General features: G+C 38.1%; 1 protein-coding gene across 1 annotated transcript; it reads right to left on the bottom strand.

Annotated features, from left to right (window-relative positions):
- Positions 1-4,296: 4,296 nt before the first annotated feature.
- LOC138339403 (uncharacterized) lies at positions 4,297-4,629 on the bottom strand. Its single transcript, XM_069290998.1, has one exon. It carries the CDS (start codon positions 4,627-4,629, stop codon positions 4,297-4,299), a length of 333 nt encoding a protein of 110 aa, XP_069147099.1.
- Between the last annotated feature and the right edge of the window lie 10,414 nt (positions 4,630-15,043).

Raw genomic sequence — 15,043 nt, 5'->3', positions numbered from 1 at the left:
AGTTTATTGAGACAGTTTTCACCCCCAATCTTTGTATTTTCTATCATTCTAAGGGACATGGAACTCAATTTTGAAAAGTTCTTCATGTAAAGTATTCCCTAATTGAAGACCCACATACAATCTATATATTTTCTCATACAAATGAACGAGAATTCATTGAGCGGATGAGAATGACATACATGTACGCTGTAGTGGAGTGAATGTGTGGGTGAACTTTGCAATAACAACTGACGTGCCCGCCTTCAAACACCGACCAAAAAATGCTAGAGATGGATGGGGAATTTGGGGGGCTAGGGTTTTGGGAGTTTTGGATTGTGGAGAGGATGAGAAATCAGAAGGGAATTTAGATTTATTGAATGTGGAAAGTAATGGTGGAATAAGGTAATAGGGGTAGCCAAACGGTTGGGGGAGAATTTGAAAAGGTGTGGGGGTGTAATTGAAAGGATAATTTGTAATATAGCTGATCGCGCAGGTCAGGTTGGGTCGCGGGTTTTTGGAACTAATGGTTCCTCGTTGATGGACCGTAAGTCAGTCGATGGTCCATTGACTAATCCGCCATTTGTTCCTTAACTTAAACGACATTGAAAATCATATCTGGGATCCACAGACACCATCGACGGTCCGTCGATGGGAGGACATCGTCAGTTGGTCCGTAGATCAATGCACCAGACCAATATTCACAGATTTCCTTTGGTTTGGTCTCTACACATTGAGCACCCAATAAGCCATTCTTTTTGTGTTTTCTAGACACTTTTTAGACACGGACAATAAGCTACTCTCTAGCTAAAAGACTAAAAGCTATAAAAGAAAATTACACATGATTTTTTAGTAAAGAAATCAAAACAAAATAATGCGAATATTCCTACAAAGAAAATAAAAACCTATTGTTGTCTAGAGGATACACCTTGAGTGCCTCCCAAGAAGCGCTTGATTTAACATCGCGGCGCATGCAAGACCCTTGATAACTCAGACTTCATCAATGTAATATGACTCAACCACTTCATCACACTCTCCGCATGCCTGAGGTAGATCTTGATTCTCTGCCCGTTGACCGTGAACCTTGCACCCTCTTTGTTTTCCAACTCAACCGCTTAATGTGGGAACACTTCAGTGACCAAGAATGTACAAGTCCATTTGTACTTGAGTTTGCCTGAAAACAAGTGCAGCCTAAAGTTAAACAGAAGTAATAAATCTCCAACTACAAATTCACGCTTATCATCTTTTGGTCATGGTACTTCTTCATCTTCTCTTTGTAGAACTTTCATATGCTTTTAGGTGAAACTCATCAAGCACATATAACCCATTAAGTCTCGGATCCACTGCTTTATTCCAATCCATCTTCAGTTTTTTCATCGCTCACATAGCCTTATGCTCTAACTCAACCGGCAAGTGACAAGCCTTCCCATATACAAGTTGGTAAAGAGACATACCTATGGGAGTTTTGTATGTTGTTCAATAAGCCCACAGAGCATCATCAAGCCTCATTGACCAATCTGTTCTATTAGCATTCACCATTTTTATAGTATACGGTTGATTTCTCAGTTGGACACATCAACTTGCCCACTAATTTGTGGATGGTATGGAGTGTCTACATTATGGCGAACCCCATAGTTCTCCAATATTACTTTGAACAACTTATTGCAAAAGTAGGACCCCCTATCACTGATAATAGCCCTAGGTGTGCCAAATCTGGAAATATGTTATTTTTAAAGAATGTGGTGACACTCTTCCCTTCATTATTGTCAAGTGTTATGGCTTCGACCCATTTTGACACATAATCCACCGCCACAAAAATATATTTCATCCCATGAGAACTCACAAACGGGCCCATAAAGTAAATGACCCGTACATCAAACAACTCAATTACTTGAATGGGATTCTAAGGGAGCTCTTGCCTTCTCGAAATACCCCTATCTCGCTGGCACCTATCACATGCCTTGGAGAACTCATGAGCGTCTTGGTGGATGGTTGGCCAATAGTACCCAACTTGCAAAATCTTATGGGCAGTCCGGATACCACTATGATGCCCACCCACAGGCGAGGAGTGGCATGCCTCCAAAACACTTAGCATCTCAACTTCTAGCACACAACAGAGAATAAGCCCATCAGCACAACTCCGATATAATTACGGCTCATCCCAAAAACAAATTTTCACATCATGCATGAACTTTTTCTTTTAATGAAAGGACAAGTTCGATAAAACTTTATCACTAGCCAAAGAATTCACAAAATCTGCAAACCATGAAATAAAGTCATGAGAAGAGGCCAATACATGCTCATCATGATAGGTATCATCAGTTTCAGCCTATTCACCCAACTCTCGCATAGCTTCATCCTCTAATTTGGACAAGTGATCTGCAACTTGATTTTCGGTCCCTTTTCTATCTTTTACCTCAAAATCAAAATCTTGGAATAGTAGTACCCATCTAATCAACCTTGGTTTAGCATCCTTATTTGCCACCAAATATCTCAAAGTAGAGTGGTTGGTATGCACTATGAATCTCATGCCAAGAAAATAGGAGCAAAATTTTTTGAAAGCAAATACCATCTCAAGGAGCTCTTGTTCAGTCTCAGTATAGTCCTTTTGTGCTTCAGGGCCTTACTAGCATAATAAATTGGGTGAAGAATTTTATCCCTTCTTTTACCCAATACTACACCAAGTGCAACCCCACTAGCATCACACATCACCTCAAATGGTTTACTCTAATCCGGGGAAATAATAATGGGTGCAAACACCAACTTCTCCTTCAACTCTCCAAATGCCTTCAGATGGGATTTATCAAAATAAAATTTACATTATTTCTCAAGAAACTTACACAGAAGATGTGCAATTTTTGAAAAATCCTTAATAAACCTACAATAGAAGCCCGCATGCCCAAGAAAACTCCTCACACCTTTTACAGAGGTGGGTGGAGGAAGTGTCTCTATCACCTCAACTTTGGCTGGATCAACCTCTATCCCCTTATCTTAGATGTGATGACCCAATACAATACCCTATTTCACCATGAAGTGACATTTCTCCCAATTTAGCACAAGGCTTCACTCTTCACACCTTTTGAGAACCTCAGCCAAGTAACTCAAACAACGCTCAAAAGAGTCACCAACAACTGAAAAAACATCTATAAGAACCTCAATAGTGTCCTCCACCATATCAAAGAATATCGACATCATACATCTCTGAAAAGTAGCTGGTGCATTACACAACCCAAAAGGCTTCCTCTTGAATGCGAAAGTTCCGTACGGGCAAGTGAAAGTGGTTTTCTCTTGGTCCTACGGTGCAATAGAGATTTGATTGTAACCCGAATAATCATCAAGAAAATAATACCACTATTTTCCTGCAAGCCTATCTAGCATCTGATCCATAAAGGACATAGGAAAACGGTCCTTCTCAGTCCATGCATTTAACTTCTGGTAATCCATACAAACTCTCCATGCGGTCACCGACCTCATTAGAACCATCTCATTCTTATAATTAGGGACCACAGTCATTCCCCCTTTTATGGCACACACTGAACATGGCATACCCAACTACTATCTTCGATAGGATATATGATCCGGCATCCAACCACTTAATAATCTCTTTCTTCACTACCTCTTGCATAGGTGGATTTAACCGTCTTTGATGATCAATACTTGGCTTATGATTGGGCATGAGTTGGATTTTGTGTGAACAAATACCAGGTGGAATCCCAATAATGTCCTCAATAGTCCAACCAATAGCTCGTTTGAACCTCTTTAACACCGCTATCAGACACTCTACTTGCTCCACCTTCAAATTTGATGCAATGATTACGGACAAAGTTTCATATTTTCCCAAGAATACATACCTTAGATGAGGTGGTAGAATCTGAAGCTCTAATTTTGTAGCCTCCTCAATAGATGGTTGCGAGGGTCGGGACTCGCGATGCTTCATATCTAACTCCAATTTCTTTGGTTTGAACCGCACCTCCCCTCGATCAAGTGCCACAACCAATGACCCATACTCCTCAATACCATCACTCTCAAAATTCATCATCACCACCGCTAGTGCCTCAAGACCAAGGAGTTCTTAGATTTTTACCTCAGACGTAATCTCAACCCTATAAGATATAGCAGATACCATTTGGATCCCACCACTCTACTTCATTGACCTAAAAAAGTTGAAAGTTTCTTATTCATTTTCAACCTAAACTTCATCTTCCTTTTTTCCATGTCAACCAAGGCGTGACCAGTAGCAAATAATGGCCCCCCAAGAAAAATAGGCACCTCAAAATCAACCTCACAGTCAAGAATCACAAAATCGGAATGACTCCCCCTTCACCAAGACATCATGGAGTATCCAATAGGCCTTCTCACCGTTCGATCAACCATCAGTAACCGTATCGCAGTGGGCTTTGGGTCACCCAAACCCAAATTCTTGTAAATAGAGAGAGGCATGATATTTATGCTTTCTCCAAGATCACATAATGCCTTAGCAAAGTGTAACAACCCTATGGTACATGGAATAGTAAAAGCACCCAGATCTTTTTTATTTTCCACAAGAGACCTTGTAGTAATAGCACTACAACGTTGCATCCGATCATCATCCTCAAAACTTACCGATCTCTTCTTAGTAACCATATCTTTCATAAACTTGGAATAACCGGGCATTTATTCAAGAGCTTCTATCAAAGGTACATTGAAAGCTATTTCAACATAGTAATAAAATGCCGGTATTTACCATCTTTGGTATTTTTCACCAATCTGTTTGGGAATGGTGGTGGTGGTCTAGGAATGTGGGTCACCTTTTTGGGGTATCTCAGCTTCTTTCTCTGATTTGTCTAACAACTCACCGCTAACGTCCACTACCTCATCAAATCTTTTCACCTCATCTTCTACGCTAGGCGAAATAGGTGGATCTATGGTTTGATTACCCCCTCAAGTAGTGACTGCCCTGCAATGTCCATTATTTTTTAGATTTTAGATAGTGTTGCTAGGAAGAGTACCCGGTTGACGTGGGTTCACAATAGGAAACAATTGGGCCATTTGCAACACAAGATGATTGATAAAGATTGAATGTGCGTCCACCTTTTCCCTAATATTAGCCAAATAACCTCTCAACTCGTTGGCGTGCTCATCACTAGCATCAAACCTCATCATCATCTATTGCAACATGTCCTCAACTCGCGCCATACTACCTCCACCATCCCTAGGAGCAAATTCCCAATTTTGAGGTGGAACATAGGGCCCACTCCGAACATAATGACCCTCTCGGTTGTAATTCCCATAGTTCCTACCTTGATTCCCTTGACCTTGGCGCCAATTATCCTAATTGGAGCCTTGGGCATTCGGTCGGAACACCCCCCTCTCTCCCCGTCTGCTTATTTGCTGCATAACAATCCTTTTATGGTAAAATTCATCTACTGCGGTGGTGGTTTAGTCGAATAATTCACCGCATTCACTTTCTCTGCAACCACAGTGACATGTTTGAATTCCAATACAAGCTCAGTCCTCATTTGAGCCATCTCTTCACGAATCTCGTCTGCGGTGGGGTTGTGTGTAGCTTGCACTGCAAAGGTGTTTCTCCCAGTGTTCGACTTCCTAGTGCTCCAAGCCTTATTATTGCAAAAGATTTTCTCCAACTTATCCGCAACCTCTACATATGAGAACTCACCATAAGAACCACCCGCAATTGTGTCAACTAATGCCTTATTATTATCATCTTTCCCCATATAGAAGTACTCTTTTAGCGACTTATCATCAATGTGGTGGCTTAGAACACTTCTCACAAATGAGGTGAACCTATCCCAAGAGCTACTCACCGACTCCCCAGGCAATGCCACAAAGTTGTTCACTCTATCTTTGTGGTTGAGCTTTTTAGACCCTGGATAATACCGTGCTAGGAACACATCCCTCAACTGCTCCCAAGTATAAATAGAGTTATTGGGAAACTCAGTAAACCAAATTGCGGCCTCTCCCATAAGTGAGAGAGGAAATACACTTAATCCGATGACATCCATGTCTAAGTCTTGCCTCCCTACAAAACTTTTACACATCGAACTCAGTTTGGAAATGTGAGCATGAGGATCCTTAGATGGTAGCTCCAAAAACAAACCTCTAGCAGAGAGCATCTGCATCAAGCTACTAGTTAAGACAAATGTCTGACCCTGTGGTAGAGGAGGTAGAACAAGAGGCCCATCAGAATTTGTGATGTTAACATTGCCCCTATAATACTCTTGAGGACGTGGGGCGGGATGTTGCCTCCTCAAAGCACCATCACCAGGGTTCTCCATAATCACTTGGTTGTGAGCATCAATAGGCGGAGTAAATTGAAGGTTGATCCCATCCCCAATATTAGCAGGACTGTGTGGATCATTCATTCTGCGGAATGTACGATTCAGTTCTGGATCAAATGGGAGTATTGGTTCTCCTCGACTCCGTGTACTTGGAATACACTAGAACTAGACATGAAAGAGACAAAAACAAAGAGAAAAAGTAAAATTAGGAAATTGTTGACTAAACTTTAGTAATTGCTCTTAAAGTTAATCTAAATGCCACTTTTCCCGGCAGCGGCACCAAAATTTGATAAGCTCAAATTATACTTCCCTAAAGTAGTATAAGCGATCATATCAAGTAGAGAATCCAATTATTAGGTTGGGGTCGATTCCACGAGGAAAATGATTTAGACTTAACTTTAATATACGATTACCTCTATTTAGTCAAGTCCTTTCCGGAAACTAGTAATTGGGGGTGGTGGTTGTGAAACAAAAGTATTGCAATATTGTGAAATCTAACAAGTAGCAAGAGTAAATTTTTGGTGTTTATCAAGTAATGAGATAAATTAGGGTGTAAGTGTTCCCTATAGGTTCATAACGCCATAACCCTAGCTTGTAACAATTATTTCCTTAGGTTTTGCATGCAAAGTGATAAGTTATGTATCTCTAAATCTTTGGTCCGACATTTACAGAATTTCACCCCATACCTTGGTCCGCTATGTGTGTTTAAATTACTAACCCTTACCTTTTACTTAATATTAGGCATCATATTTTATGTTTGGCTTAGTTATCACCTCGTACCAATCAAAACTAGCCTATTAGATAGTATCCACTAATTTTTAGTATTAACTATGCACTTAGTCCCGAAAAAACAATATGGTGAGTTCTAACGCGTGAACTCATTAAAAAGACTTCAAGATGAAAGAATATCGATACATGCAATAACCTAGTTGAGAATTGTTATTATCTAGTTATATTTTGTTAATCACCCATGGTTCCCACAACCCTAGTTGTGGATTGAGTTACCCATGCTTAGAAGAACACAATTCATATTTATTGAATAATAAATCATGAACTTACTTTGACAAGTTTGAAGAAATTCCAAAAATTATACTTGAACAATAAAATTCACTTGAGAATCAATTCGAGAAACTTGAATTAATTGCCAAGTTGCAAAAGTCAAATCTCCAAGAACAAAAGTATGACAAACAATAAAAGATCCAACCCTAAATACGAGGTTTTATACCCTATTTATAAAGACATTGTCCTAAAATAAAAGGAAAACATATAAGGAATGTTTATCCAAAAAATGCGGCTTCAATCGATGACCCCACAAATGGTCTGTCGATGGAACGATGGACCGTCAACTGCCTCCGTCGGTCCATACAACTTTTTCTTTAGCCTTCATTTTTTCATCTTCTCTGATCCAATCGATGGACCAATAGCACAGTCCATCGATGGACGTACGGGCCATCGATGCTTCTCGTCGCTCCATACTTAGCTTTTCTTCAACACCAGGTACTGGGACATATCTCTGATCTGATCTAGCTTTGCCAGCACGGACCGTTCATCCTTCCATAGTCCCACACTTGGTCAAAATTCCCCGAGTTCTTTGAGATGCTTGGACCTCTAGTCAACGATCACTACCTACGGTCCATCGATGGGACGACAGACCATCGATGGCTTCGTGGGTCACTTCTGCATTAATTTCTGCACAGCTTTTTGCATTTCCAATATGGACAACTTTCTTGCAAAACACAGATAAAACACATTAAAATTACTACAAAAAGACCCTACACACACAAAACTTAAGGAAAAAGTATTGAAAGTACTGTGAAACCACGGTACATCAGTAGGTCAATACCATAATATCACGCATATAAGACATATACATAGTCATATACATATAAAAACCTTCCTAGAACTCCCTTCAAGAGCTACTTGTGTAATGCATTGGTAAAGTCTCATACTCTCACCTACACTATGCAACTTCCCTTAGGTTATCCTAGTTAGGGTTCGTTACATTACTTCCATTGTCCAATTTATTTTAGGGCAATCCTAGACTTAACCGACAATAAGACCATGTAAGCCAAACTTGGAATTTGGTGTCATCCCCTCACACCAAAATAGGGTATCTTACTTGCCAAGGTAAGACATGAATATCATTCTATCATTTTAAATGGATCCACTAGCTAGTATCTATGGGGCAAAATAGTTATGGAAGCTTGGAGGTATATATGGAAACCCTCTTTATGCCAATTGAGCATTGTAGTTATCCACCTCGTAAGGACTATGGTGAACAAGACTTCCCTTTGGTAAGGGGCACCCCTCATCATCAAGTTCATTCGGTGCTAATCTAACTTTCCTTTTATTGAAAAGCATTTATTAACTTTACTTCATAAAATGGATTTAGGAGGTTTAACTCCTCATATGCTTAGCTCATAGGTAATGAGAATGTCCTTTCACCAACCTAAATCATGTGAGAAAACCTTTCACATGGACATAGTATTTTCAAACACAATCTAGTTTAGAGTAAAATTGAGAATACCTTTCAAAAGAACCCATGTTTACTAGATTATCATACATGCTTCATTATATGTTTTCATGTGTGTGTATGTTTACTTACATGAGAAGACCTTTCACATAAACACATTTAGACACTATACATATGCATACTTCATTATATCATACACTTTCATATTCATAGCTTCATCATGCATTCATATTCATGTACATAGAGTAATCACCCTAGGAACTATATTATCAAGATACACATCAATGTATAGGCAAAGTCCCATATCATTGCCTGCACTAGTACACCTATAAATTTATCATATTTAAGATACATTTCATTCTTCATAGACATATACTTTACATGCATAGTAGTAGACATTAGTGCATATGAGAATTATCCTTTCATTAGACACGATGAACCTATACTACTTATAAGCATGCATAAGGTGTGTGTGTGCGCATTGGACAACATGATCATATAATGGATATTAACATCACATTGATGAATCCACCCTTTTAAGACCAGAATACACATTCATGCTTAGACCACACAACACATTATAGCATAGGAGACAAGACATCTTCAACATTGCATCCACGAATCCTAATATTGGCTAAGATCACACATTCATATAGGGTACAAATGTAGGGATTCATTAACCATTAGAACTTCATCATTTGCAGAACATAGACCAAAACTAACCCTAACAACTTCATTTAAATGTTGGGGACACCCTTAGCACCTAGTACATGACTAGATTAAGAGACTAGGCATAGTACTTCACATTGTGTGGTCACATAACCACACTTAATAATTCATAACTTGACTTCAAGGCCATGATAAAAACATATAAATAGATATAAAATAAGGTAAACACCAACACCATAAGTGGATCATACCAATTAATGCCATTCAATGCCAATTCTACTATCAATTCTATAGAAAAGCAGAGCAAGTAGGGCAAACTCACCATTTCCCCAAACTTTGATCAGCATTGATCAATACTCATAATTAATAAATAAGAAAGTATCTAAAAGTTTAATAGCATAAACGAAATCATAATTTAACCATCATAGGATCAAGATCACATTATGTACACTACATCATTAATTCTATAGAAGGTGGAGGAATATAGGTTGAACTTACCAAAACTTCATACCTTCATCCTCATTGATAAATTACCCCAAAATTCATCATCAATTGACATAATGGAATATAGAACAAAGAAATTCGTTACAATCTAAGCATAATTTGATCATCATCTAATTAAGATCAAAAGACCCACATTATATCATAATTTGAGAATTTGGGGGGGATCATGGGTTTATCATGAAATTTGATTGAAATTCATCTTTAAAACAGTATATAATCATCAATTTATCATAAACATGCTTTTGAAATCAATTTAAAGAAGAACTCATGGCTAGATTGAAAATTGGAAAATTTGATAATGAAATCTTCTTTCAAAACCTTTGAAGGAACTTTTTAGATGAACGGATAACTAAGGATGAAGGATAAACATACCTTATTGATTGAAGACCCATGAAAAATTGGAGAAGAAACCATGAAAATCCAGCCTCTACCTTGAACCTTGAGTTTTTCTTACAATGGAGAATTTGGAAGAGAAGAGAGCTTTTGGAATTTTGATTTCTTACTGGGTGTTGGAGACTTGGGAAAGGGGTTAATAATATATATAAATTGTTTATAACCGACTCCCAATTACCCAAAATACCCCCATACTTATTTGGACATTTAGACATGTCAAACTTAACTTTCATTTTCAAAATCTTCGTCGGGGCACAAGTCCGCAATGCGGAGCTATTCCCACATGATTTTTGGACATAGATTTTGGGGTAGTAGATTTTGTATTGTGTCCATGATGTGAATCAATCATTTGTCCCTTGAAGACCCTAGTCCGCTACGCGGACCTATTTTATCCATGAATAAAATGTGGGTGCCTTTGAGCAGCTTGTTGGCTAAAGGATGGGTCCTCCTCAAGGACCCCTAGGGTTGTCCTTGAAGAGTCGTGCCTGGAAGTTCCGACCCTAAATACACTCGTATATATGTTAGGGTCCTATCATAAATTTGAGCACCAAACAACACATAAAACATACTAAGGCACACTAGAACGCACTAGCACGTCTCAAGGCTAACTTTCGAACGTCTTGGACGTTTGACCTCCAAATCACTTCGAATCAAGTCTACACCCTGTAAAACACTTAATTAACATATTATTAAAATTTTTAGGCACATGTGAGTCTTAAAAACCTTAGTTCATTTTGAGAGACCTTACAACTACCTTCCAAGCACTGACGCACGCTCTGCACCTCATCTTTTCATGATGTAGGTTCAAGTCCTCAGCATTCAGATTACACGTAGATCGATTCCCGATCCACATTCATCAGCTTCACTAGTGATTCCTCATACTTTAAGGACAATAAACGTGTTTTCAGATTTAGTCTTTCATTTCAGTTTTAGTTTTGCTAGGGTAGTTGGACATGTCCCAACAACTCTAGTCAGTTAGAAATTTTTTCATATATAATATTAGATTCACCATTTTTAAGTGATTATTCAATATTACTAAACTCTTAAAAAAACTATATGTTCAGACCGCTATTGGGTATTCCCCATCATTCAGTTATCTCATGATTTAACTTCCACATTATTTTATCATTTCATAGATTTGTTTAGTTTGCTTATGATATTCTAGCTCAGGTTTAGCTTGGGTTTACTAATGATCCTAGGTCTCATGTTTACATCTAAAAGGTAGCCTCGGCAGTGATATTTTGTCCAAAGTTTGACTTCGTTCAAATTTTTAGTAAATAAACACGGATCAGAATTTCATCATTACAATTAGTTCAAAAAGGTCAACTTTGGTCTACATGGATCTTTGGTTTGATCATAATGTGATCGGGGTAATTTTGTGGCGCTTGTCATTTTAATTGTATTTACCTTATAAGTGATAACTACCTCTGTTGGTGGTTTGGTTGATTTTGTTGAGTTGGAATGCCAGCTTTAATTAGGTAGCATAGTTCATTTGATTTCATGCAGTTTCAAACGAATTCTGAGAACTTGTTGGAGGATTTCTTCAACTTGATGAAGTGTTCATGCAGTGTTGCTGGCAAAACACTATTTTCTTCTCTACGATCACAGGCCTTTTGTTGAGTTCGAGGAGTGGTGGTTAATCTACCCTTCATGTTCGTGTAAGGAGACTTGCATTCTAGGAGTGTAGACTCTATGCTTTTCACGATTGAGAAGAGATCTCCATGTTCACGAAGTGATGCTTCTCAAGCCTCTCCATATGTGAGCTTCTTGTTGTGATCTCGAAGGGTCAAGGATGCTGACTTCTGCGTTTGAGGACAAGACTTCATGTTTGTGGAGATTTAAGTCTCTGACAGTTATAAGACTTAACAACTTCTTTTGAGCATGCATCTTATTTTAAGAGCGCTTCTCTATTTGAAATTTTGAGTGTAAATATTTTAGGTATTCATTGATTCTTAGTTAGATGGATCGGGGAACCCTTGTGGACACGCTTCAGGGTCGGGATATTCCATCTATTTATGTAATTCCTTCAATTCCTCTCTGTTTCTGAATTTTGTCCCTTCGAAATGAGATTTGTTGGAGGGTTGTTTTGGATCATTTGTTGCTCAGCCCATTTACAGGGAAAAACTCCTTGAGTTTTTTAGGACCTCGTAATGAAGTCGATTTTGTGACTCCATACACGATCCCCATAATCATTTTTAGGGTTGTTTTTCCATTTTCAAATTCCAATATTGATATGAGCACCGATTTTCTTGTTTTGGAGTTCCCTTCACGTGGTTGACAAAATGGCATTGTTCGTAGGCTTTTCGGGAGGGAAAACTAGGTTTGAGTATGGGTTCTTACTTGATGTATATTATGGTTTCCCTCTATTACACTTGACTTAGAATGATAATATTTATGTTTGTGTAGTTTGTTTGTTCAGAAGGCTTAGGTTTATCTCAATATGCTTGCATAATCCTTAGTCAAATACATTTTGCCATTTTTGGGTTATTTAGTATTAGTAAATAGTCAATAAGCATTAGTTTAGGTTGAATCATAGCTTGATTGCGACTTTAAATACATAGAATTCCCTTAGTTGGTGTGAACATTAGATTTTAAGTATGCTGATTTATTTGGTGTATTGTTGCCTTCTTAGTCTTTATTTGGGTATATCATTGTATGGATTGAATTGTGTTGGTCTTGAGGTCATAAACTTAGACTATATGGAGTTCGTAACTATCATGATTGTGTAGTGACGAGTGTTTACCCGTTTATGTGTATGGCATGGCTACTTTTGAAAATGGATTGACTGTGTTGATATGAAATAATGTTAATGACGTACTGATGGCATATTTGCATCTCGTTTTAGAAATAAAGTAGGATTTTGAAACACTTACTCAATTTACTAAGTTTTCTACTTATCTTAACTCTATAGGAGCGGAATTACTGATTATATGGATTTTTACTGATTTGGTTTCGGAAGGAAACATACTATTTTGGACTTCTTATGCTCATTTTGATAATGTCTGACACCCTGCAAAATGAATTTTGGGTCATCATGTTTTATAGCATATATATAGTTAAGCTTGTGCAAGTTTCTAGATGTCTCGAGTGCCCATAGGACATAATGAGATAGTTCCGCAAATATTTACTTTATATATGCATTGGCCACATATGCATCACATCTTTTCTGATGAACCTCCCACTATGAGCCACGCTCACTAAGTGTCAGATTCTAATGAGGTTGTCATATATTTAGATCGTAATGCACTCCTACATTCCTGAAACTTGGTGCTTTCCCTCTTTTGTGTAGACTTATATTTTGTATTTTGGTTAGTCGATTCTCTTGTATATATAACCTTTCTATAATTAGTAGCTCTTGTAATGGTGATACTAGGTCCACAGATTGATACTTTTGTAGAATTTGTCTTTTTTGTCCACTTTAGGGCTATATATTGTGTATCATATTTACATTTCTATACGTTTTCCCTGTTTTGTATTATTATTGATATTTCCTCTTGTTTCTTATTATTAAATTTTTATTTCCGCGAGTTCTAGTTTTGGGGTTGGCTTGCCTACTCGAGGTTGTGGTGTGCACCATCATGGCCCAATTTTTAGGTCGTGAAAGTACGGTATTAGAACTTTATTTTCACAAGTCTTATCATTATAAGTGCAAGTTCCAATTATCTTCTCGTGGATCGGTATAGTGACATATGTATACAATATTTGGAGGTTGTAAAACATTATTAGGAACATTTTATTGTATTTTATCATGCGTCCTAGATTACAACAACTTCTGAACGTCATTTGTTTCGTTCTTCCATATATGGATTGGAAGAGATCGTCCGTATGTAAAGAGAGCCTCTTGCAACTCCAGATGGAACCCAAGCTAGGGTTAGAGGTCAACGTAAATCACGTGTTGCATAACCAACCCGAGGTACTGGATGATCAAGTTTAGTTTCAACTGAATCGTATGGGACCTACGCAGCCTCCACCGAGATTCATGGACGCACAAGTGCTAAAAGACACAGTACATCAAAAATGATCTTTAGAGGTAATTAATTTACAACAATAGCTTAATCTCCATTAGAAACATATTTTCTTAGTGGCATTTAGTATTCATCGTAAGTGTCCTAAAGCCTATAGTGACACCAGATCCAATGACAATTAACTAGTGCAGGTAAAAGATTTATCATTCTATGTTAATGTGTATTTTTATCATAGTGACCTTTTGCAAGGATCCTTAATTTCATGGAAGGTATGTCTTACACAGGGACTTTTCCTAATATTTCAATTGGAAGTTTTCAGACGAGACAAAGACTTCCGCGTTGACCAGGAATCTTGGTGTCAGATTCAAGGAGTGTTGCCTTGTGTAGTGGTTCAGTCGGTTCTCACAGTCGCTCCGCCTGTGGAAGCAAGACAAGTTATTTCTTATAATTAGTAGAAAATGTCAGGATAGTTCAATAATTAGTTCCTCCCAGATTCACAAGTGTTGTGAGCGAGGATGCTAACAAGTTTCTAGTCAGATGTCAAGATAGGTTGCATAACCTCTATATGGTGGACTCTCATGATGTTTATTACACTTATTTCCATATGCATGGGTCAACGAGTAGTGGTAAAGTTCTTATCTCGATTGCATACCATTGGGGTCACCTATGATTACTTGGGTTAAGTTCTCTGAAGCTTTCTTGGAGAAGTATCTACCTCACATCCTTAGGAAGCGGTTGCAAAATGAGTTCACCAACTTGACGTAGTGATCGATTACAGTTGTAGA

The sequence above is a fragment of the Solanum lycopersicum genome, chromosome 11, assembly GCF_036512215.1.
Source record: "Solanum lycopersicum chromosome 11, SLM_r2.1".
Classification (NCBI taxonomy): domain Eukaryota; kingdom Viridiplantae; phylum Streptophyta; class Magnoliopsida; order Solanales; family Solanaceae; genus Solanum; species Solanum lycopersicum.
This window is presented reverse-complemented; position numbering and strand designations above follow the sequence as displayed.